General features: G+C 44.1%; 1 protein-coding gene across 1 annotated transcript in view; it reads left to right on the plus strand.

Annotated features, from left to right (window-relative positions):
• Positions 1–26,542, plus strand: part of LOC147683344 (erlin-2-B-like) — a 332,794-nt gene that overhangs the window by 107,519 nt on the left and 198,733 nt on the right. The window contains exon 5 of the mRNA XM_086943779.1: positions 16,689–16,750. Coding sequence (XP_086799905.1) covers positions 16,689–16,750 — 62 coding nt within the window. The remainder of the gene's footprint in view (positions 1–16,688; positions 16,751–26,542) is intronic.

Raw genomic sequence — 26,542 nt, forward strand, 5'->3', positions numbered from 1 at the left:
AAAACACGGTAGTAGTATTTACATTGGTAAAGTTTTTACTTTTAGTCACTGTTTTCGAATCAGTAAAAGGCAAGTGAAATAAAGTAGTGCAATTACATGACGGATAAAAGGTATAATATGTAGGAACGCAGTAAAGATAAATGGTCAAAGGCAGTTGTGTTTTTCATTTCTGCAACATAAAGTGATCAATAAGAATCTGATAATCAGGCGTATCGGCGACTAAGACAGCAGGCCGAATCTCTTTTACTCAACGGCTCCGTCATGGAAGGAAGAAACGCCCTTTTTCTCGAAAAAGGAATATATTTTACTTGCAGGACAGTTGTAAATTTTCCGGGAAAGTACATTAGCCTGGAATATTATAACATATGTTTTAAAAAAAATAATGTTCGAAAACAGTAAAAAGCGTAATTTTTAGGTCATATGACCAAGCTTTTCATCATTAAAATAACAAAAGTAAAATGAACCAATGAAAAGTTTTATTAACAAGTCACATGACCTGTTATGCTTACGTTACGCGCTGCGCCTCGGATCACTTCCGAGGTGCGCTAACGCGGCGTGTCATATAACGCATTACGCGACAACGTAGGTCAAGAATATAGCCAAAATGTCTCCACCAACCAGCGTTCGGAACACAACCCCTTTCAGCAGTCCAAAAAGTTCTGTTAAATGACAACAGAGGGGACAGGCAACAAGAACCATCAGTCAAAGAGGGGAGGGCAAGTTCTTCTCTTCCGGGTCATGTTGGGGCGCTACCGGAACTGATCGAATTGGTAGTCTACAGTATTTCTGGATGTTTCAGACTAAAGCTGGCGTCAGCATGAGAGCACTTCCATCTCGTAGCTCCGTCGTGGCCATTCCACGAGCAATCATGGCAGCCGCTCCCCACCAGAAGCCTGCGGGAGTCGGAGGCCCCCAAGACTTTTGTAGAATCTTCACGGCTGAGGGGACGCTTTCGAGAATGGGACCCAAGCCCTATCAGGGAAGCGTCCGAGTTCAAAGGTGTCCCAGGGCCATTTTAGTGGACCAGGCCCAAAACCGAAGAGCCGGTCGCCATTTTGAGAGTCCTGTGGCAGCCGCCTATCGCTGCACCGCAAGAGCGGGAGCAACTCAACTACATGATGAGCGAGACACTGTAGTCGCAAGAGCGGGCGGTAAACAGCTGAATGGCGGAAGAGGCACAGTGTAGCAAAAGCGGGCGGAATGGCAACTGAAACGGTAAAGGGGCGCCCCACTACAGCGTGTCTTCAGGTCAAACGGATTGTGGGACAAGGTCCAGAATTGAAGAGTCATCAAAAGGCAAAAAGTTCCGCCGGACCCTGGGAGCCGGCCGCCTATGTCGGGGGCGATCTCAGGCTACACCAGTGCTATAAGACTTGGGGAGGGTGTCGGAGCCAAGCGTCTTCTCCGAGTCCATGGCCATCACACCGCCCCTCAGGGGCCTCCGTCAAGCTGTTTAGGAAGGTAACATATCACATTGTTTTCTAATGCAGTCAGGTCCACAAACGACACTCACTTACTTTGAGAATAGTGAAGCTGCAGTAGGTGGAAATAAGCTTCAGACAGTGTTACAAGCACTGCTCAGAACTCTTAACTATGGCACCCAACATCCAGAACTTATGCCATTTGAGAATGGCAGTGACATTGAAGCAACTCAGGGACCAAAACCATTAACGTACTTTAAAGTATGAAAATCTTACTTGGGGAGGGGGCAGGAGCGAAGCGCCCCCTCCCAGTCCGCGCCACCACACCGTATGTTGAAAATCTGAAGCCATCGTTCTACAAAGTGAACCAACCTTGGATTGAAAAATCTAGAAAAATGTACAAACTGAAAACCAGTTTTGGTCTGCATAGCATCAGTAGCAACGCTTGCTATCAGAGTGCATGAGTTTCATGCTCGATCGATTGAGCTAGCCGGATCGGGCAATAAAAAGTATAAAATAGTTATGTAAATAGTTATTTAATAAAATGTTTTACCCTGTTTCTTTGCTGGTGTGTTGTCTATATTTTTAATATTTGCATAGGGTTTGTCGTTATTTTGGGCGGGGTGGGTGACGGAGTCGAGCTGTCTTGCAGCCCTCATGGTGTGGAGCTAAGTTCATCTCACTATTTTCGTATTTCTCATGAAGGGTTGTTCCTAATATTTCTATTTTAGCGAGGTCAAAAAGACATCCAATTAGTGGCCTACTGATTTTGCTCGATTACTTTTATTTTTTACACGATTTTTCACTATCTGCAAAGACTAAACAAAGTATTGCGACTTTGTGCTTGTTTGTAAATAGAGAATGATCCAAAGAGAACCAATTCTAAAACAGTAAATGCTTGGATAACAATCAATCAAATGGAGAGACAAGCAGGCACGACGGATTACAACGGGGGCAAAGGCCTGCGTTAACTACCGTTCACTATCTGCAAAGAGAGAGTACTACTAAGAGAAAAGAGGGGAGGGGGGGGGGGCAGCGTTCAAAGCACATCAGCGTGCATAAATACGAAAATGTTTTTATCTATCACGTACTTGACATTTTAAAGCTTTTCATATTTGCTATTAAAAAACCAATGAAATTCACAGAAAAAAACATAGGTTATAGTGGATATATAGTTAGGAATTTGCATTTACAAAACCTTGAAAATTCAATGAAAAAACCATTGGTTTTAGGCCATATATAGTTAGGGATTTGCATTTACAAAACCTTATTTTACTCGCATAAAACCATTGAAATTCCATATATAGTTATAAGCGCTAACTATATATCGCGCACCCGCAATCCACTGCTGATGATGTCACATATTACATCATTCATGACATGGTTAGTGACATCACTGATGACATCACTGATGACATCTCAAATGACATCACTGATGACATCACTGAAAACATCTCATTTGACATGACTGATAACATCACTGATGATATCATTCATGTGATAATACCATGAACCTCTTCAGACTCTAATATAACCTTAGAAACAATCAGTGTAAATAGACAGTCACAGACTGTCACTCATCCATGGAGTTACTCACACACCTAGTCAGTTATGCCAAAAATCAATCACACCTCCATTTTCTCAACTATACAGTTATACACACCTTACTTATTCAAACATATACTAACACATATTTACTTTACTCTCTTATACAATCTCTGATACATGTTCACAATGATCCATACAGCCACTCACACATTCACTGGCTCTTAGGCACAGTTATTTATAGATGTCAACTCTCACATGTACTGTGTTTTACATATGTACTTAATTTGACATGTAGCACTGAGATATCCATTCACTCACTAATACACTCATGCACAGTCAACCGCCCATACAGCTGTTTGCACATGCACTTTTGAATCTATACATATAGTGAATCAACTACTCACACATCTATGTACAGAGTCACACACCTCCCAGCCACCCATACACACACACTCAGTTTCCCATACAAATACTTGGACAACCAATCAATAACCCATACAGTTACTCATATAGCTACTGATCAACATATGCAGCAGTTTGTAGAACAACAGATATAATGATGCACAAATTAAAACAGTTTAGTCACTAACCCATGCACTCAGTGAGACACATTTAATCACTCACTCAATCAGTCAGTCATGCACCTAGTAAATCCTTCATCCAGACACTTATACATCCACTCATTCTTCAATATGTAAGACATATTTTAACTTTTCAGAAACATACAGTCACTGGATGTCGTCATCAGTGATGTCATCAGTGATGTCATTTGAGATGTCATCAGTGATGTCATCAGTGATGTCACTAACCATGTCATGAATGATGTAATATGTGACATCATCAGCAGTGGATTGCGGGTGCGCGATATATAGTTAGCGCTTATAACTATATATGGAATTTCAATGGTTTTATGCGAGTAAAATAAGGTTTTGTAAATGCAAATCCCTAACTATATATGGCCTAAAACCAATGGTTTTTTCATTGAATATATATATATATATCCCGCAAATTACAGGCTCATTTGTTTAATAGACTCAGTTCAAAAAGTGTCCTACAGGATGGTTCTTAGCTCAGTCAAAGAATTGATCACAGAGAATAGCATACTCTCAATAATGCAGGCGGGCCTCAGAAAGAAAAAAAACACCATTGTTCATGTCTTTAAGTTTCTGTTAATGTGCTGGAAGATGGCGCAAGTCAATGGAGGGCACTTGTACATGGACTTCATCGTTTTGAAATCTGCCTTCGACCTGGTCCTGTTAAATAACGATTATTTCGTTTCGGACAACATGGATGTGCCAGAGAATATCTAAACTACGGTGCTCGCCTCCATTGGGGGAACCACGCTGAGGAAACCAGGGACAGCTTAAAAACCCCATACCTATTGAGAAATGAGTCAAGCAAGGGTGTGTTTTGGCTTTATTCTTACTGTATCTAAATGATGATGTGCAGTTTTTGTCACCCTGCCAACATGATGCCACTGGTATTGGAGGCTTGAGTTTCCCTATTTTACTCTTTGCTGATGATGGTCTGCTGATTTCTCAGACCCCAAGTGGTCTTCAGTGTTTACTACATAAATTCAATAAATTTTGCGCACTACAAGGATTGATAGCAAACGCTGACAAAATGAAGTTTATGGCTATTAAACATCACAAATCCTTCAAAGGGAAGATGTACTTAGGGGCCCGTGAAATTGAGAGAGTTGAGACCTTCGACTATTTAAGTGTCAGATTAACTCCCCAAACCTGCATGGAAAACCCATATACAGAAAGTAACTCTTAAACATAAGCAAAGCGTAGGGACCATTGTAGAAGAAAATTCTGCATTATTGACCAAACCTATAGCTCCGGCGTTACAACTTTGACTCCAAAGCAGTGGGAATAGCACTTTACAGGGCTGAGTTGTGGGGTGTTCACAATATAAGAAGCTTAATCTAAACTGATAATAATAAGTTTCTGAGGAGTTTAGTTCCACTCCCTTCTAGCATCTCGATCCACCCTTTGAATCTGGAAATGGGAAGTCTGACAATATCAGACACTGCCACTCTAAGCCCTATCTTGTACTGGGGAACGATGAGAACCACTCCTGAACTGGCATTGTAAAATAAGCCTTTTATCAACCTGTGAAATTATACAGATTCCACACAATTGAGAGGTTTAATAACATCTAGAATGACTTTGCCTATTGGAGTTATCTGTTCTGTGGGATTTTCCTTTAACCAACCTCCTCCCCTCAACGGAGATAGTAAAAAATGTACTGATGTTGGGTTGCCTGGAGTGCTTCTAGCAATATGGCTGGGGGCTCGCTGACCCTATAATTGATCATGTTCAAAACCTGTAGTAAACTTGAACCCAATCTTGGTTTCATCACTGATCCCATTGCTATGAAGCTGTACGTTCAGTTTAGGGTTGGAACCCTGCCCTTGAGCACATGTACAGCTAAATGGTCATCTTCTATTAGACCATTCCTCTCCTGCTCAACCTGCAACACCTCCAGGGAATCCATGGCGCATGTCTTGTTCTCTTGCCTTGGGCACGCACATTTATGGTGGGTCTGGCTCAGAGCAGTCTTCCTTAGGATGGGCACCACAACACATGCTGAAGCCCTCTGGATCTTCAGGTCAGACCCGAACCCTGTCTTTGCCAGTGTAGTGGGTAAAACCTTTGGGAAAGACATGGAAACTGAGGCACAAAGCTATAGCACCACTTTGCTAAGAATCTAATGCACATATAGCTATACCTGTCCACAAGGAAGGGAGGGCTTGTGCCACTGCGCCACTTAAGCTGACAGAACCATGACATTGGGCATTCGCACTGTACATAGCGGACCCATTAGATGTTTTTGTAAGTAGGGAATGGGTTAGGCCATTGGCCACAAGAAAGCTGTGCTGCTGGGTCTTTAATTAGTTTTAAAGGTGGGTAGACTGACATCTGATCTTTTCTCCTGCCAACTCTTTGTTCAATCATAGAGGCAGGTGCCTTATAATGTAATTTTATATACCTTTGACTCGGATTACAATAATCTAATTAAAAATATTAGATTTGTACTTGCCAGTTGTAGCAGAATGTTTTATTCAAGTATTTGAATCCTCATTCGGAGTCGTAATGTACCGTTTTGCACTAACTTGTACATATTATATTTTAACCATTGTATTTGAACTGTTTTTATCTCTGTGTCTTATGTAACTTTAATGGCTTACCTGGCAAAAGAAAGTTGTTTGATTCTTTTCTTTCAACACAATCCATTGGGCAGGGCTACTGTGCAGGCAAGCTTACGTTTTCGGAGCCATGCTTTGCCAAGTGTAATAGGATGTTGCACACAAGTTAACATTGAAGTTTGGTATCCTCTAATGAACATAAATAAATTAGTGTTATCAGGGAGAAGCATAGTTACCGGTGGCTGTTTGGGGGCAGTGAGCAGCGGCAGGACTACATGCCCCAGGCGGCTGCGGGGCAAGTGGCCCCTCCCCCTTGACACCGGGGGCATTGAAGAGGACCTCGCGCCTCCCGCTCCGCGGGAGACACATTGTTACCGGCGGCTGTTTGGGGGCAGTGAGCAGCGGCAAGACTACACACCCCAGGAGGCTGCGGGGGCAGGCAAGTGGCCCCTCCCCCTTGACACCGGGGGTGATTTAGCCAACTACTATTTCCGGCCCCGTGGGACGCGCGCGGGCGTGCGCCGGGCTAAGTTCAGGCAAAGGGCGGGCCGTCTGTGGCCGTCAGGGGCCGGAAGAGGCCGGGCCAGGCCACCACCCTTGACGTCTTGTTTAAGGATTACCGACCCGCGGAAATAAGGTAATGTGCTAACTATATAAAGCTAAGGTGACATATTTATCCTTCACCAAGACTTTTAACGTATTAAGTGAAGCTCCCACTGCTAAAATGAGCAAACGGAAGGGGGTAGTTGGCACACTAGATGACTTTATTATAAGGGCCGGATCGGTGCTCATACACGAGATACAGGCAACCGAGAGACGTTTATCCTTAGACCTTGCCCTTCCCCAATCACGTTTATCAACTGGGGGCTCTCTGGACCTACTCTCTGTAGACAATCTGAGACCTTCCCCTGTGCCTTTGAATCCAGATATAGAAGTCACAAACATCCCATCTACCTCCTCTCCGGCCAACCAGGACCTAAATGCCCCCATCAGTAACACACGAGGCAAGATAATCAGAGGGCGGACACCGGCTGCTTTAGTACCTGGAGGAAAGAGAAACGCACCAAAGTCAAACCAGTTAAAACCCAGGCGAAATATAACGGATCCCAACACAGATGTCCCGAGCAGCAACGATGGAGGGAGTGGCAACGGAACAGCTGAGGCAAGGTTGACTAACTCCATCTCCACTCAGACTGAAGACTTTCCAGCCAATGGCCCTAACACAACTGATATGGGCATTGAAATTTTGGACACTTTAATGGAAGGTTTCGAATCTAGACTAGATGACCTAATGGGTATTTTTTGTAAAGAAACTTGACGTCCTGTGGAAGGAAATGTCCAAGATAAATGATGTGGCAGTAAATATAAACCGGGATGGGGGAAGGATAAATGCTTTGCAACCAGTGTTGACTGGCCGAACAAGTGGCCAAACAATTTGTGATAAGGACCCGCACTTTCGAAGCACAGCTGACTCCATGGCGCCACCCCAAGGTGTCTCTGGCGAACTACGTGGGGAAGGAGGGGCATCATTGGCAAAAAGCGACACCAATACTAACAGAAGCGGCAGGCTAATAACAGGGAATGTTGGTAAGAGTACTTACAAGGGAGGCAATAACCAAAGTAGGTCATCTAAGCATGGTTCAAGGCCAGCCAATGGCAGCAATTATGTAAATAGAGCGTTTAGCGAATCTAGCCCCACTAATAATTTGGATGTCTTAACCACATGGCTGCTGGGCGTTTTCCCCCCCTGTGCTGGAAAATGCCATTTTAGTGGCACCATGACGAGCTCAGCTCGTCATCAGCACACAACACCTTTTGGTGATGACGCAGCATCGAAAGGGTTAAACCTCCCACCGCCTCCGCCCCATATGTGCTCGTTTTAACCGGTATCCCAGCGCTTAGAGAGGGACAGGGGGAGTCCTGGTCTGATTTGCAAAATAAGTAGGTAGACTGGCTCCTCAAACATAAAAATTTTGATCCACATAGAAGGGAGGATATAATCATGGCCAGGAGAGTAGGGTGGGTTGGACCCTCAAACAAATGTATAGATGGAAACTGCATTGTTCTAAATTTTAGAAGGCCCCAGGTGGTCCGACACCTTTTATCTGTTATTGCCGAAACATTTAACCCCCCGACTAACATCAGAATACTCCCTCTGGGCTACTTTTATAAGCCACTGCTAACCCCAATTAGTGGCACCAGAACAGATATGCCCCTATCGAATAATTACCAAGTCTTTTCTAGTTTAGATCTGCAAGATTGATTATCAAACATGTTATCCAATGTAGATGCTAGTGACACGCCAATCCAAAACATACTAATCAGACCTAACTGCGCCCAAGGGAGGATAGACTTAGTAAAAAGTGACAATGGAGCTAGTCTGAGTGTATTGAGCTGGAACGTGGCAGGTCTCCGATCAAAACTTGATAACACAGACTGAGTACATTCAATTAGGGAATATGACATTCTCATGTTCCAGGAAACCTGGGCCACTGAAGATCTATATTGAATGGTTTCACTGTTTCAATGTGCTATCCCAAACACTTAGGATGGGAAGTCCATTGGAAGGACTGTTTATGGGGATTGACGTGGCTGCTGGGGGAAGTTTTAAGGCAATCGCAACTTTTAGCCTAGATTATCTGGCTGTACTGTTTAAAAGAGGGATCCACTTTTATTTGATACATTTTTATAATAATGATTTTCAGTCAGTTCCAAACAAGAGTTTTATAAAGCTATTCGATTTTATTTCAGATTTGGATAATCAATCTAATAACTGGGACCTTTTGGGTATATTAGTGGGGGGTGATTTTAATGCTAAAATTAATGATATAGAATCTAATAAGGGAACAGCTTATTTTGCACAATCCACAAGCAGAGGTAGAGAACTCGAACGGGTGACTAAATCGCATAACTTATCCAATGTTATGGACTTGGCCGCAGGGTCAACCACGACCAACCATCCAACTTATAGGGGAAGGGGGTGTAGATCTACAATTGATAAAATTTTCGTACGCCCTCTGATCGAAAAACACCTGGTCTCTTCCGAAGTCGTACCCTCTGACTTCGGAGACCACAACCCCTTTAAGGTAATGCTATACACAGCCCAACGACCGATCTTTCAGACCGAATGTGGGGCCACAAACTTAGCAGTATCAACTGATAATTTAAGATTGTTCTTGAAGGGGTCCGATAATTTGGAAACTGGCAAAGGACAATATCCCCTCATTGATTCCTGCCTTTCATTAGAATCACCGCCAGTGCAGATAATAGGACTTTTGGGAAGATCTGTCAGACGGTTAAAACTATCCTCTCGAAACCTCCCCCTAAGGTGGCACTTATCCCTAGATGGTTTAACCAAGATTGTTCCCAAACAAATAGGAACTTACGCAGGGCATTAGCTACCACTCCGAGGTGTATAACAGGAGTCAAACAGGCTAGAGAGGAATATAAGGAGGCTATCAGACGTAGGAAGAATGAACTACTGAGGGAACGATGGGACAAATTGTCCGAGGCTGCTAGTTTGAAAAATGGTAACATCTTCTGGGCGGTGGTCAGGGAAGTCGTTCTATGGGCTAGTCTCTGACGCCAATCAGCTGCAACATCTCTAGCGACGCATGGGTTTATCTTTTTTCAGCTATTTACTCCACTCCATCTCCATGCGAATCAACCTTCAACCCAGTTAACCCAATACCTATAGATATAAGCACCTCAGAAGTAGTGGAAGCGATTAATCAGAGTTTAGGCAATAAAGCGCCGGGCCCAGACGGGCTCCCTATCGACCTAATTAAGTGGAACCCGGCTTTCTGGGCCCGCTGCTTTTGAATATTTTTAATAACCTGACATTGGCAAAGATACCTGAATGAATGAATGGCAGGAGTCTTATATCGCGCAACTTAGCCCAAGAGCATCAAGGCGCCTAAGCTGGTCATTTAATGTAAAAACACCAATGAGAGCATTTACAGATATACCTCAGAAAAAAAACAGGATTTCAATGCTATACGGAACAGAGCGGGTGAAGGTTGCCCTCAAAGTTCAGGGGAGAGGGAGTTCCATAACCTGGGTACCACCGTACAGAATGCTGTACCTCCCCACTTGGCTCTTACAAACCTAGGGACCTCAAGAAGAATTTTATTAGAGGAACGGAGGAATTGAGTAGGAGAATAGAGATGGATAAGGGACCTTCAGCACCTGTACCGTGGAGAGCCCCATGGGCAAGACAAAGAATCTTAAAAGAGATCCTGGGCTCAATGGGAAGCCAGTGTAGGCTTCTCTGGGCTGCTGTAGCTGAGGCCAGTTAGGTAGATTTAGGACCATCTTTGCAGCCACGTTCTGGACCATCTGCAGACAGTGTATAAGGCTTTTGTTAATGCCCACATAAAGGGCATTGCAGTAGTCCAGTCTTGAGGAAACTAATGCCACAGTGGACTGTTTCCGGGCATCAGGGGAGAGATAATGGGAACTTTTTCTAAGAACCCTGATCATACCACAGCAGGTGGAGACAGTCCTACTGACCTGACGGTCGAAGGAAAGAGTAGTGTCTATCAACCCCCCTAGGTTCTTAGCAAACTGACGGGGAGGAGGACAGTCTCCAAGAGAAGCAGGCCACCAGTCGTTTGACCAGATATCCGAACTACCCCCAAATATCAACACCTCCGTTTTCTCCCCATTTAGCTTCAGGAAGTTCTATACCATCACTGCGACACAGCCTTCATGCAGTTCCTGAACTTCAGAGCTGATTCCTTCACGGGCTGCGTAAGGGAAAACATTATTTGGGTGTCGTCAGCGTACGACAGAACTTCCAGCCCAAATGATCTAACTACCCTGGCAAGTGGTGTCACCTAGATGTTGAATAATAATTGACTCCATGAAGAGCCCTGAGGGATCCCACAATGCACAGGCTTGGGGGCGGAAAGGAACTGGCCCAGCTTTACTCTCTGCTCCCTCTCATTAAGAGAAGAAGCCAGGAGACTTCGTGCAGGCCCTCCGACCCCTATATCCCTAAGGCGAGTAACCAAAATAGATGGAGATAGGGTGTTGAAAGCCGCCGTCTGGTCTAACAGGACCTACAGAGTGGTATGGCCCTTATCGATCTGGGAGCGGATGCTATTAACAACTGCTGTGAGGGCGGTCTCAGTGCTATGGGAGCTCCTAAAGCCATGCTGGGAAATATCCAAGAGGGCAGAATCCCAGAGGAAGGAGCTAAGGTGCCAATTTGAGGTGAGATTCCAGCATCTTTGCAGGAGCAGGGAGGAGTGAAATAGGGCAGAAGTTTTTCAAAACCCCTGGGTCTAGTGTAGATTTTTTTAGAAGGGGTTTAACAACCGCCATCTTCCATGGAGATGGAAACACTCCCTCAGAAATTGCGCGATTCATAACATTCATTAGAGGGGGGATGACTGTTTCCCGACAGGCCTTCAAAACTTTAAGCGGGCAAGAGTCTAAAGGAGAGCCTGATTTGATGTTATCCAAGAGCTGATTCGTCAGCTCAGGAGTAAGAAGGGGGAAGGACAGGAAACTAGAGGGGTGTACACCGGACAAGCTCCGGCCTTTGACAGGGGCAGCATTAGTGGAAGGGGCCATACCTAGATTAAGGGATTGAAGGGAGCTGTAGATGTCCACGATCTTTGAGTGGAAAAAGATCGAGATGTTATCGCACAACTCCTGAGATTCCTCTATAGAGTCAACTGCCTGGGGAGAGGATAAGGAGTCAATGATTTTGAAAAGATCTCTAGGAGAGGTAAGGGAGGCAGTGAATTTTGAAAAATAGGCCCTTTTTTCCTCTACAATAGCTAGCTTATACTCCTTTAGACAGAGTTTATGTTGTTCCTTCTCCGAAGGATCCAGCTGAGTCCTCCAGAGTCTCTCCTGTTTACGACACCCTTGTCTCAGAAGCCTAAGTCTATCCGAGAACCAGGGAGCAGAAGGACTCTTTCTCGCAGAGTAGTGCTGCTTAAAGGGGGCCAGAACATCCAATGCGCCTGAGATGGCACTTGCGAATTCAAGGGCAGCAGAGTTGGCGTTTTGCGATTCAACAGGCGTCAATTTAGTCAAGTACGGGGAAAGAACCTCATTATTAACAGCTTTAAGGTTCCTTCTAAGTTCCCACTTCTAAATATCTAGAGAAGAGAAGAAGAGGATACATCCTGAAATGACAGCTGTAGCGGAACGGCCACATGGTCGGACCAGGCCAACAGGATCATTAGAAAAGACTCCATCAAGTGTATGTCCAGCCAGGTGGGTGGGACCCACCACCAACTGGGTCAGACCACAGGAGTCCAACATGTCCAAAAGGATCTGCGTGTCTCTAGATCCCATGTTTTCCAAATGGAAATTAAAGTCGCCCAAGAGAGTAATGTTGGGCCTCTCAATAAATGGTTCTAAAAGTTTGGTCAACTCCTGGCTGAAGGCTGACCTAGGGCCTGGCTGTCTGTAAAACAGGAGACCGGAAAAGGAAACAGAGGGGGTGGAGTTGATAGAGAAATACAAGGCCTGAAAGGAATCAGAGGGAGTGGAAAGGAATTCAGCACGGCATATGAGGGAATCCTTGTAAAGAATCCCTAATCCTCCTCCTCGCCGGACAATTCGATCCATCCTGGCCAGGGCATACCCAGTGGGGATAGCATCTATCAGATCGCGTCCCGAGACATCGGAGGCCCATGTCTCAGTGATGTAAACACACGTAGGTTTCCTGTCAGATACAAAGTCCCTGAAAGCAACGTTATTTTTTATCAGAGACCTAGCGTTAATAAGAAACCCCCTTTCCGTCGTTGTGTTGGAGGCAGACTCGAGATCACCACTACTAAGCTGTATCTTGCGTGAAGTAGTGTTTCCAGCACAATCGCACAGGGATTCCCAACCCGTCCTAGCTAGGAAGCCCTCTGGGGCAATGGCGTGGTGGCAGGGCCTAACTAAAGGCTTCAAAGCAAGCAAGCAAAGATTGTCTGGAATAGCTAAAACCTACTTGCAGAGCAGCGGTGTCCAGCCCAGCCTCCCAGGCCCTAGGCGAGGACGGCCGCAGACGGGCTGGACTTAGGAGCGACTTCGGCACGCACCCGCTGAACGCAGAAGAAGACATGGAGACTAAATAGGGCGGCGCCTGTAGGAGAGGTTAGCGCGTGACCTTGGTGCTCCAATCAACAAGAGAGCAGCAATCTGTGCCGGCGCCCTCCACAACAATCGGGAAAACCCGTGGTAGAACGGGGCGCTGGCAATCACAATAACAAGTGCAGCAAGCCTAATTACACAGTATGTGCAGAAAGAGGTATTTTTTAAAATGCTCAGATAGAGACAGTCAAGTTTAAAAGAAAATGGAGTGAGGTAGAGAAAAAATGCAATCGGCAGCGTAATACAGCGTCGGTAACCACCTGACCTAATACCTGAGACTTGGGCAAGAGGCATAATAGTCCCGATCTTCAAGAAGGGAGATAGATTTCTTCCGTGTAACTACCGACCTATCTCCCTGATAGACAATACCCTTAAAATTCTAGGAAGAGTCCTGTATCACAAAATTGTGGATTGGACAGAAGCAAATGACATCCTAGACCCATGCCAGTTGGGCTATAGGGGCAAGGTAGGAACCACGGAACTATGCCTCAACCTAAACCTAATCATTGGTAAATATGCGATCGCAAAGAGGTCCCCTATGTATATGGCATTTATGGATTTTTCCACAGCTTTTGACCTAGTGAATAGGTCAAAGCTGTGGGCAATCCTTTTGGATTGTGGACTGGACAAAACACTGGTACATTTTTTGGCATATTTGCTTACAGACCTCAAGGCCCAAGTAAGGATTGGGGCGGGTGGAGAGGTTCGGGCCCATTGACATTGGTAGGGGGTCAGACAAGGATGCGTGTTGGCCCCCCTGCTTTTTATTATATACATCAGCAGCCTCAATACCTCCTCTGAAATCGGCTACTTAAGACGTCCCATATATTAAGAAAGAGACGATCCCTGTGCTGCTTTACGCAGATGATGCGGTTCTTATAGGCCGTACTCCAAATTCACTGCGTCTTCTTTTCCAAAATTTTAATAATTATATGAAAAAGTTAGACCTGCGGGTACATTTTAAGAAATCTTTTTTGATGAGTAGTGGCCCGGGGAAGCGCGATATAGGCCCGATTACAATAGATGGCCAAAAACGGACTTCGGTAAGATCTTTTGTTTATGTAGGATTGGCCTTTGCTGCGAACGGCTCTTGGAGTGAGCATTTAGCTCACGGCAGGAGCAAGTTCTCATAGGCCACCAATTCAATCTTAAGTTTACCCCGTCCTAAGACCACGGGTGTGCTTTTAGCCGTGCAGAAAATTTATAAACTTCAGTGCACCCCGGTGGCCACATACGGCGCCGAGATCTGGGGAACGGTCAACTGCTCAGTAATCCAGGAGGAAGAAAATAGATTTTGCAGAAAATTACTGAACATTCCAATTTGTACCCCCCAATATACATGCCAAAAAGAGCTCAATATTAATTGTATAACTTATTTTATCCGAGCACGTCCGGCACTTATGTGGGTTTCAGTGTGGAAGAACGAAGCGGCATCCTTGACACAGCTGATTATTAAGGACTGTTTACGTTGTGACAAGGGCCTAGAAATCCCATGGCTAAGCAGTGTGCTGAGTAGCCTGCGCAGTATAAATAGAGAATACGTCTTCCGGGATCCCATACTAGCAGCCTCAGTTGCAAAAAAGGAACTGCAGAATACTTTGTACTTCCTATATAATAATGAGCTGGAGTTGGTAGAGTCCAGGAAATCAACTGTGCGTAACTACATGGCTATTGAACAGTATTATTATCCGCTTCACACATATCTGACTTTACCAATGTGCCTTTGGGAAATGAGCCTATTGTTCCGACTAAGAGCTGGCACAATTCGATTTGCACTTTGCTTTCCACTTGGTTATAGCCCAAATTTTAACTTGTGTTCTTGTGATGGAGGAGTGAGCAAACTACTAAGCACTTTATATTTTTCTGTAAACATTACATCAAATACTCTTAGCAGTTTTTATATCCCTATTTTAACAAAAGAAGACCAATCACCCTGGAGGTAGCGTACCGATTTAATACTAGATTTTGATGATGTTGAACTTATCTTCCGCACTGGCACTTTTCTCAAAACCGCAACAAGGGCGTGGAGATCTATGATTGACCCCTGACACTGTGTGATATAATTTGTCAATTGTTTTTAATAATTGTATATACTAACATGATGGCTAGTTTTGCACAAGGCACTTTGGAAATCTTTATATAGAATTTTAAGCTTTTGTATTAACTATTGTGATGAATTTGTGTTTTGTGTTCTTTTATGGGTACTATTGTATCCAAATAAAGTTGAACTGAACTAGTGTTATCAAGTGCAAACGTTTGGCATGTGCCATATCGGAGGAACATTTCTGATCCTTCATATTGGGGAAACAACTTATAAAATGTTCCATTCACAAGACCCTAGTGGATATGTTGAACACTGTTCATGCCACGCTGGCTAACACACTCCTTAGAGGTTTATCATTAGGCTCCCTGACTACTTTTTTACTAGAACAGATTTTGAGAGGAGGATAATTTGAACAGCTGAATGAAGAGAATATTGAAATGCTAATGATTGTATTGTCACATTCTTGAATACAGCTGTGTTAAGTAGTGTGTGAAGAGGGATGAGTGGATAGCAGTATAGCGTAGGGTGGTGGTTTGGGTTGAAGGATGTGCCTGATTGTGAGTAACAAGTAATTCAAAAACATTAACTTTACGACTGAGCTTCAACCTTTTTTGGCATTTCTGAAGTGCTGTTGATGCAAGGAACATGGTTACTATAGAAATAAATCTTTCTCCCAAGACTTGTTCGGTACAATCAGGTGGAAATATTTCAAATTTGAATTTCATAATGACCTGTAAAAGCATGTTTAAGAAAATGAATAAATAAGAGGCAACTTTTTGTATGGATAGGAACAGAGATGTTAATGTTTTTAACCCCTTTGCTGAGGGGGTAAATCCCCCACAGTGCGGGGGGGGGGGGGGGGGCGCCGCGGTGCACGTGACGAGCCCAGCTCGCCATGAGTCACATGTGCTGGGCTCGTCACGACTCGGCCCACTGATTAATTCTTCCGCACAGGCGGGGAATCAATGGCGCGTGGCCGGAGCCCAGTCGTTATGACAAGCCCAGTCGTTATGACGAGCCCAGCTCGTCATGAGCACAGCTCCACTGTGACTCATGACGAGCTGGGCTCGTCATGAGCACCGAAGGAGCAAATGTGCGTCATTTGGTAGATACAATTTTTGACTAATACAGATCTTGTGTGTGTCACCATTATCTGATAAACTTTGGCAGAACTAGCTATGCACTGTGTGGGAACATTCACTGTGCTACTCTGAGTAACAATATGCAGTCGCATTGATTGTTCATTGCCCGCATTTGGTGAGCATGAGCATGTACAATATGAGGGCTTTACGCTCTTTAGTGATTGCATATGTTTCTACCTGAAATGTAATAAAGAAAAAAATGTTTTGATTGCTTTATACACATCCAAGTCCTGCTCACTCATATATTAATTACTTTTATCTCTCCTCTTAACCAGTGGAGGTGTCATGATCTACTTTGACAGAATTGAAGTGGTAAACTTCTTGAATGCTGGAGCCGGTAAGCAGTTTTAAATAACAACTTCCTCTTTTCCCAAAGTGTATCGGTTAGTGTTAGCACCTGAAAAATTGACTTGTGGACCAAATATTTATTTACTTACCAACAATAACGTTTCAAACAGAAACATTTTACAAAAGCAGCAGTGGATATACATGTAACAGAGTTGATTAGCAGAAAATGTGAAATTACTGCTATGGATTAATTAACACAAATCTATAGATATCTTTGGTGACGTTAAACCCATCTAAAATAATTGCATTTTGATGTCTACTTTAACAGACTAGCTTGAAATATGCCATTTAACAGCAGTGCGAGTACTAAGGCAGTACAAGGTATAATAGACGATTTTTCAAAACTAATTAGAACTCCTGGAGAGAAGGACCTTGTTGTATAGTGGCAAGGTGTTCTGGTGAAGAGGGCCTAGAAGGTAAAATTGGCAAGCACAAATTTGTTTGATTATGACCATGAGGTTATGTTAAGTAGATTTTATATTCTGAGTAGTTTTGTAGTAGGATAAACATGTCAAGGAGGTAGTTGAGATCCATGCCGTTCAGGGCTTAGAATACAGGTTTCATTGGCATGTGGCCGTGCTTTAGTGGAAAGCTAGCCAGCTAGGTTACTTTACGCTGATGTGAGAGCATACCTAAGTAGGCTGTACAAAGTTCTAGTGGACAGCTTTACGGCCTTTTTGAGCACTTCAAAGGAGGTTTTCGTGTGGGCCACCAGTAAATTACTGCAGTAGTCCAACTGCTGAGTACTGGTGAATTGAAGAGAGGTTTTGGCTCTATTGGGTGGGGTATATGCAGATTTGGTATTGTGCGGTGTTTATGAAGTGGTTTGTTTCCATGAATGGGTTGAAGAGAGCCACACATTTTCTGACCCAGAGGCACATTTCACGTCGTTGTTGATGGGTGTATTAAATAGATTGTCAGTTGGGAAAATGGAAGCTGATAAAGAGGGAAATTTCGGGATCCCAGTCTTGGAGGAGTTTTTCATGGTGTAGGGTGTAAAAGTAGGAAAAGTAAAACATATTTGAGTGCTGTTAGCACAAAGGTTATGCAAGAATACTAATGAGGAGATAATATTCCAGCGGGAAGAGTAACAGAGTGGGGAAAGGAGAGAGCTAAAAATAGAACTCTGACTTGAGGTCAGGTGACTAAGAATGTGTCTAGAAATTAGAGGTATGCAATTTGTGAGGTAGGCTTAAGACGCCTTGTAAGCTATGAGCATAGTAGTGTAAAATGATTAACAGTGTCAAAGGTGGTGGATAAGTCTGAGACTATGAGGATGATTGACAGGTGATTGCGACAGGTTGAAGGGATAAAGTTGAATATTTGTAAAAGTGCAGTTTACTTTGAGTGGAAGGTATGGAAACCTTTATTGTTTTTTTTCTTTCTTAAGCTAGGTACAACAACTGTTCATTTGATGTGCGTTACCTAGGCGTCATATCTGATGGAATAGTTGATTATGGCGGACACTGGACACAAGAGGTATATATGCTAAAGAAAGGAAGAGTCACATGGTACACAAGATAGATCGGTGGCTTTTATTATTGGAATGAGTTCAGTGGGAGAAATGCCAAACTGAGAGTAGGTGAGTGGGTTTGGAATAAAAGTGAGTGTGTTGAAGTGTAGAGGTGGAGCATCGAGTCACTAGATCACCCAACCACTTTATCTATTTATAACGTTATTTCTGAACACTTGTTGCTGTAGCAAACCAAAAAGCTATCACTTCAGGATTCTTATCCCTTCATCAGAAAGTATCTTTTATTTTTAGGCCACATATCACTCTGCTTCTATGTCACTCTGCTGTTTGACATGTGTTTTTTTTTTACACTTTCTTCCTTAACGTCTCATGAGCACCCGTGATTCTGCTTTTCTTCTATTGAAACTATACATTTTCCTTCTTACTCTGAGGTGGACCTACTTTGTCTTGCCAATTCACGTTTTCTTTCTTCCTCCCTCTTCCACATGCAGTCTCCTTCTCTCTTTTTCTCTCTGGTGGCTTGTCACTCTGAGCCTTAACTTACGTCCTTTCCCATTAAAGTACTCCCATTCTTTCCCCCTCTCTCAAGTCCTCTATGTCTCCTAGGTAAACAAATGTCCATTTCACTAATTCTAATCTGATTTCAGTCTCTAGATGTAATTTATAAATAACGGCATTTGAATAAATGTAAAATCTTTTGTAATCTCTTATTACATTTGTGAGAAGCCTGTGTTAGGATGAAATACCCTCATTTATATCCTGTCTCTGTTATGAGTTCTGGTAAGCCCCCTACACTATCTTTCTTCCCGGGACCTTCTCATCTTCAATCACATTGTAAGGGCCTCACTCAGTTTTTGCTGTTACTGCTGCGAAGGGCTAGACTTTTTTGGATTTATGGTATATGTTAGACCTGGGATCCCTGGTTAGCTGAGGTAGGTACCTTAGGCCAAATAGGGACCCCCGGTTCCATGTCAGGGTAAGAAGGTCACCTTCTGAGATGGCCCCCTCTCACCCCTCAGTAGCTTGGCATGAGCAGCCAGGCTTAGCTTCAAGGCAAATGTGTAAAGTATTTGTAACCACGCTTACAGCAACCCAATGATGACACCACAAATAGACTCCACAAAAGTTTTATAAAAACGAGTATACATTTTATATAAAAAGATATACGATAAGACCACACAGTATAAATCCAACTTATGAATATGTGTACTATCTCTCCTGGATGGTTGTGAGGCCAGCCAGCCCTTGTAAGTTCTGGCGATATTAATGAGCACTTCTAAACATCCTACTGTAATCCTAATACCATGTTATGCAGTTCGAAATGCTAGAATCAGTCACTTTTGCAAGGTAAAAATAATGCAATGCGTAACACAATAATCAGGCACTTTGCAATGTAAAAATAATGCAATACGTAACTCAACAATCCGGCACTTTGCAGTGTCCGAATAATGCAATGCGCAACACAACCTCCAGGTACGTTGTTATGCAGAAATAAGGCAATGCGATCAGGTAGTTCGTTATGCAGAAACAATGCAATGCATCATACGACAATCAGGTAGTTCGTTATTCAGAAATAATGCTGTTCATTATGCAGAAATAATGCAATGAGTCATACACTAATCAGATACTCCGTTATGCAGAAATGATGCAATGTGTAATACAATAATAAGGTACTCCGTTATGCAGAAATCAGATAATGCGTAATACACTCCGGCACCGATCACGGTGCTTTTGGCGGCCTCTCCGCACTTCTTCTAACTCGCAGTCAGCCTCTGTCATCAGTTGCCCCATCACGGATATGGTGTAACAAGAACTGCAGCTCCGCACTCCGGCCCTGGTACTGCCACGCCCTTGGCAATACGAGTTACGATACGAGCCGAAGCAGAGGCTCGCGCTGCCAGAACGAGAGAGAGGCTAAGAGCGTGTCCCTCCGAGCCCGCACCCCACCCCGGGAGTTGACACACGTTACCTTGGGGGTGCAAAGTCACTCTCATCTACTCGACCAGAAGTTTGGGCCTCCGATGCAATCTTGGTGAATGGGCAACGGCGGTCTCGGGCCGGCGGCTCAGCTCCTCCGGGGATCGCGGTCTCGGGCCGCTACTGCTACGAAGATCTCAGGCTGCCACAGGGCACACACACACAGCGTCGCTGAGACTTCCTTAAGCTTCGGGGTGCACGATCACCAGGCACTCCACACGAAGGTCTCAGGCTGCACGAAGAACATGCGCACAGCTCCGCTGAGACTCCCTTTAACTCCGGGTGCACATTAACAAGGCAATCCTCACAAAGGTCTCATGCTGCATAAAGTACACGAACACAGCGTTGATGAGACTCACTTGGATTACGGGTGTGCACAATAACAAGGCAATCCTTACGAAGGTCTCACACTGCACAAAGCCCACGCACACAGCGTCACTGATCCTTTTTTGGACTCCACGTGCCACGAGAACAGGGCACACCTTACGGGGGTCTCCAGCTGCAACGTGCACACAGCGCCGCTGAGACTCTCCTGGAAACGCTTGTGTTCTTGTGTTTCCGCAACAGGGAGCCAGCTCACCTCGGGCCCTTGGGGATAAGTTACTTCAAGACACAGCACAGCAATGTCCTTACAAGCAGGGGGACACAGCACACAGCAAAGCCCCTTTATCCTTTCCTTGGTTAAAACACCAAACTGCTGGTCACACAGCAAGGGTCAGTCCTTTCCTTCAGTCTCTTCAGTTGTTTCTTCCTTGGCAAAGGTTCCTCTTGACCACGCAGTAGCTCCAGTCTTGTTCAATCTTGATCAAGACATTCTCTAAAGTTCAGGGGCTTCAGCTCTCATAGTTATACCCTTCAATGGCTTTGAAATCTTTGTGTTTCAGGGGGCACTGACCCCTGTTCAAAGCAGTTCTGGGTGCCTCCCTGCCAGTGACGCCTTCTTCCTTTGATTAATGGGGGTCTGGATTCTCAATCACTCAGCAGGAGATGGGACAATTGTTTTAGACAGCAACCCAGGCCTCTTCACTTGTAGGGGCTACTCCTCCCCCTACACTCCAGATGCAGGTCAGCCTGTTGCTGTCTCACCTCCCCTGGGTCAAGACATTCCCAGGTCCTATCGCTTACAAATCCAGACGATCATTCCACAACCAGGCAGAAACACAGAAATGTTTAGAGCACAGCAACACAGCCACTTCTAAAAGAGTGGCTTATAAACACACAATGCGAAAACCACCTTCATAGAAAGATGTGTTATTACATTGTGAGTTCAGGCATACTAAACTTCACCTTTCCATCTTAAACCTTTGGGAAGATAGGCTGGAAAACATATTACACATCCTTCCCGTTCTGTCCTATGGGCAAGATGGCCTTTCAGGAATGAAAAACAAAATGGAGATGATTTCACTGTCAGGACATGGTACACACCTTAGTACATGTCCTACCTATGACATGCACTGCACCCTGCCCAGGGGGCACCCTGGACCTACCATAAGGGTGTCTGATGTGCATAGAAAGGGAAGTTTAACGTCTGGCAAGTGGGTGCACTTGTCAGAGCAACATAGCAGTTTAACAAACAGAGCGCAGGCCATGCAATGGCAGGCCTGTGTTCCCTTTTTAAGGCTACTTGTGTGTGTGGCACAAGTAGTGTTGCAGCCCACTAGAGCATTTACATTACCAGCCCTGGCACACATAGTGCACTTTACTAGGAACTTTACTTGTAAGGCAAACATACCAACCATGGACAGCCAATTACCATTATACTTTACACAGGGAGCACTTGCACTTTGACACTGTTTAGCAGTGGCAAAGCGTCCAAAGCATCAAAACTGGCTACACCATGTCAGAAAAAAGGTCTAGGGGGAAAACAAAAAGTTTATGGACTTTAGCCAAAAAGGGCCAAGTCCTACATTATATCTATACTCTCTACTCCTAAGAGGAAGGTAACTAATGACTCACCAACAAATTATGCGGGAATAACTATTGGAGGCAGCTAATTCACAGTTCAGGGCCCAAGGCCAGTTTACCTGTACCCCTAGAATATGTGTAGTCAGATCAGTTTTTTGGGGCCTCTAGGAATTCGTTGGCAGTCAAACTAGGCAGTCTTAGTAACCAGAATCGCCACTTGTACCTAGCACCTCAGAAACCACATTAAGTTACTGTGTACCCACTAAAGCTAAACTCCCACTTTTAAGATCTGTTCTGGAGACTACGCTAGCTGTCTGTGGCTCGCCTGCTGTTTCCAATATACATCGATTGAGCTTTGGGTTAGGCCTGTGCTTGTGAATGGCTTTGTGTTTGTCTCACTTCCCTGGTCTTGATTCAATGGCTTTCCTCCCTATTTCGATCTTTGACCTTAATTGTCCTGGCATGGGCAGGCATTGTTCTGGTTCAGTGAGTTTTATCTTCTACTGCTTAATCGAGGGGCCCTCCAGACAAGTTCTAGCTAATTGTTTATATTATAATTTTTTTAACCTCTTCGCTGCTAGTCCAAACTCCCCACCCCCCTGTGCTAAGTCTTTTTTTGGCTATTTGGGGTAGATCGCGCTTAGGCCACTGTAACTTTTTGACCACATAAGGTATACATGCCAAATTTGCGTCCTTTTTTTTCCAACATCATGGGGATTCTGAAGGTACCCAGGGTTTGTGGATTCCCCTGGAGAGGACCCAGAAATTAGCCAAAATACAGCTAAATTGTAGTTGTTTTTTGGTAAAATGGGAAAAAAGGGCTACCGTTGAAAGTGTCTGTTTTTTTCCCCTACGAATGGTGTCAACAAAGGGGTTGTGGTTCTGAAATCACCATCTTCCCAGCTTTCAGGGTCAAGCAGACTTTTTCCAGAGAACCACATTTTTTTATACAGTTTTGGCACTTTTCTGGGACATAGCCTATTTTTGCTTTTTTTGTGCTTTCAACCTCCTTCCAGTTAACGGAAGAAATGGGTATAAATCAATAATGGATCCTGGAAAGCTATACATTTTAGAAAAGTAGACACAATTCTGAATTCAGCAAGGGGTCATTTGTGTTGATCCTTCAAAGTTTCTTTATAGAAACTAACAGTTAAATAAAGGAAAAATTGAAAATTAGTTGAAAAAAAACAGCCATTTGTGTAGGCATTTTCACTTGTAACTTAATTATGACAGCTGTTTGAAAGCAGTATATGGTTACATCCTTCTGGTTGTGAGGATATATAGGACATGTAGGTTCACCAAGAACCCGAAGAACCCAGAGCCAATAACTGAGCAGCTTCTTGCAATGGTCTTTTATTATGTACTGTGTACATAGCAATTATTTTGGAAAAATGTATACTTAGGAAAATCGGTATGAAAGACACCTATGTATTTCTGAAATGGGAATAAAATATTGAGTTTAGAAACAGTAGATATTTGCACTTTTCTGAAATTGGGAGTACCCATACTAGCATGAGAATTATAGGTCATTTCTCAAAATGACCTTTTTTTTTTTTTACACATTGAATGCATTTATGCCTTCCAAATGAAAGACAAAGTCAACAGGTAATACCAGTTGCTCTACAATTCTGTGTTACCCTAAGTCTCCCTTTAAAAATGGTACCTCACTTGTGTGGGTAGGCCTAGTGCCCACAACAGGAAATGGCTCAAAACGCAACGTGGAAGCACTTTATTTTCACAGTGAAAACCGACCCTTTTTTTGCAAAGTGCCTAGCTGTAGTTTTTTTAACCCTAGCTCTGCCGGCACCTAAGGAAACCTAGCAAACCTAGGTTCTGTTACCCAGAATCTCTTGCAAATCTAAAAAAATGTTAAAAAAAACACATGTTCCTCACGTTTCTGTGGTGGAAAGTTCTGGAATATGTGTGGATCCACAAAATTCCACCCACCCACGTTCCCCAAAGTCTTCCGAGAAAATGGTACCTCACGTTTGTGGGTTGGCCTACTGGCTGCGACAGGAAATGGCCCAAAACGCAATGTGGACACAACACATTTACTCAGTGAAAAATGACCCTTTTTTTGCAACGTGCCTAGCTGTAGTTTTTTAACCCTAGCTCTGCCGGCACCTCGGGAAACGTAGCAAACCTACACATTTTTTAAAACTAGACACCCAGGGGAATCCAGGATGGGGTGACTTGACTGGCTCTCACCAGGTTCTGTTACCCAGAATCACTTGCAAACCTCAAAAATTGTCAAAAAAACACATTTTCCTCACATTTCTGTGGCCGTCAATCCGGGGCCAAAATCTCTTGGGACCCCCCTTGCAAAACCAGGTTATTTTGCGATAGGTAATTTTGTTATTGCCTCAATAGGGGAGCAGAAACTGACAAAATAGGTGATCCCCCACCAAGAGGAGCGGCCCTTGCCCTAGGGGCTGCTCCCCAACAACACAAACAATCCCTGGTGTCTAATGGCTTCTGACCCCTTTGGGGGCAGATGGTCCTAGAATAACGCGGTTGATCTGCCCCCAAGGGGGGCAGAAAAGGCCACAATGATTCCCAAAGGGAAGCGGCTCTTGCCTAAGGGGCCGCTCCCCAAAAACATTTTTAATTTTTGTAATCCCTTGTGGCCTAGTGGGCTCACAGCGACTTATTTATAAATGAATATTTATAGCGGCCCCTTGGCAGGGAGAGACCCTTGCCCAAGGGGCCGCTCCCCGACATAAAGGCACTTTAAAAAGAAAATCCCTAGTGGCCACATAGTGCCTTATTAATGGCTCAAAAGGCCCTTTAAAAACAAACAAAAAAACATTCCTACTGCACGATCGCGCCCCATGCGCGATCGTGCAGCAGGAATTCTTGAAAAAGACATTGGAGGAAAGAAAACACTTTCCCTTCCTCCAATGCCTTTTCCAAACCCCCCCGAGGACAAACTCACATCTACTCCGCTGGACGCACTGGAAGCAAATAGCTTCCTTCGCGTCCGGTTTCATGTAATGATGTCGGCACACGAGGCGCGCTGACGTCATTACATGATGTGGTGGGGGCGTGGGGGGAAAAGCGGAAGGGCTTTCCCTTCAATTGCGGGTTGGGGCAGGTTTAGGGGCGGGCCACGGGTGGAGCGCCTGCGCTTCTCCCGTGGGTGGGTGCAAGGACAGCCGGGAGCCGTCCGACGCCCACAGTGCCGTCGGACGGCTCCCCGCCGTCCAACGCATGGAAAGGGTTAAGGGTCTGACAGCTGTCATTTGCTGCTGGCCTACCCTGCATTGCAAATGCTCTTTCTCACACATTTGCTGCTCCTTCCTCTGCCCACTTCATACTACTTCACCCAAAGTGCTACCCCCGCTCCTTCGTTGAGCCCCCATCTCATGCATTTATTTTCAGAATTCTTTTTCCATTTCATCTTTTAGAGGAGCAAGCGTTTATGGTCAGGCCTCTCCACTTACTGGAAAACTGAGTCAAATATTTATATTTTTTTATTTACTGATGCAAGTGGTGGCACATCATGCAGTAGGCGCATGCGGGGTGAACCTCATGCTTGAACAAACTTATGACATGGCCGGTAGCAACAGATTTTCCTTTTTTTTTCTTTTTTTTAAAAGACCATCTCAACCCAACTCCTACCTAACTCGTTTCTGGTCTCCTTTTACCATCCTGCAGCATTTACTTGCCCAAGATTAGCGCCCAGCTTGCTGTACTGTTGCTCTCTTACCATTCTGCCACGCTTGTATCTTCATTTTAGTCCATTCTTTTCTTTTCAATTAATACATTTTTTGGGAGAGTCCGTTAGCTGCCATTTTTTTAGCCAGGCCACTGCATTCTTAAACGCACTTTATCTCACATTTTGTTTTTATTTATTTACTTATTTCTTTATTAGTTTACTTTTTCAAGATGTGAGTCCGCCATCTTGGACTAGCAATTGGAAAAAAATAAAATTAAATGGTGGCTACATTATGAAACGTGCACACGCTGAATCTGTACTAAAGAGCAAACAATTTGCTTGCAATTTCAAAAATGGATTGAATGTTTGTCGGAGGTAAAACACCACTCCAAGATACCTGCCTTTGTTTTTAGCCACTTGGATTTAGCTTGGTAAATATTTTGGAGTATGCTCTCAAAAAGGCCTTCTGAAAAGTGTGGTGAATTTTTAATTCTATCCTCTATTCCCCTGGAGTACTTTTAAGGTGGACTTGGTGGGGCCTTGATTTTTCGTTTTCAACAATAGTGTAAATGCCTGTTTTTTACTCTTACTAGACAGATATGTTTTATTGGGCGAAATTGGATAAAATATATTTTTGTAGTCCACGTGTCCTGGTCAGCTTCACCTGATGGTTTGCATTTTGGAGAGGGATACCTTTACTAATCTTCACGAACATCTATTTTGGGTTGGAAAATTGTGTGATTCAGTTAGTAAGGTCAATTGCTAAC

Source organism: Lissotriton vulgaris, chromosome 11, assembly GCF_964263255.1.
Source record: "Lissotriton vulgaris chromosome 11, aLisVul1.2, whole genome shotgun sequence".
Taxonomy (NCBI): domain Eukaryota; kingdom Metazoa; phylum Chordata; class Amphibia; order Caudata; family Salamandridae; genus Lissotriton; species Lissotriton vulgaris.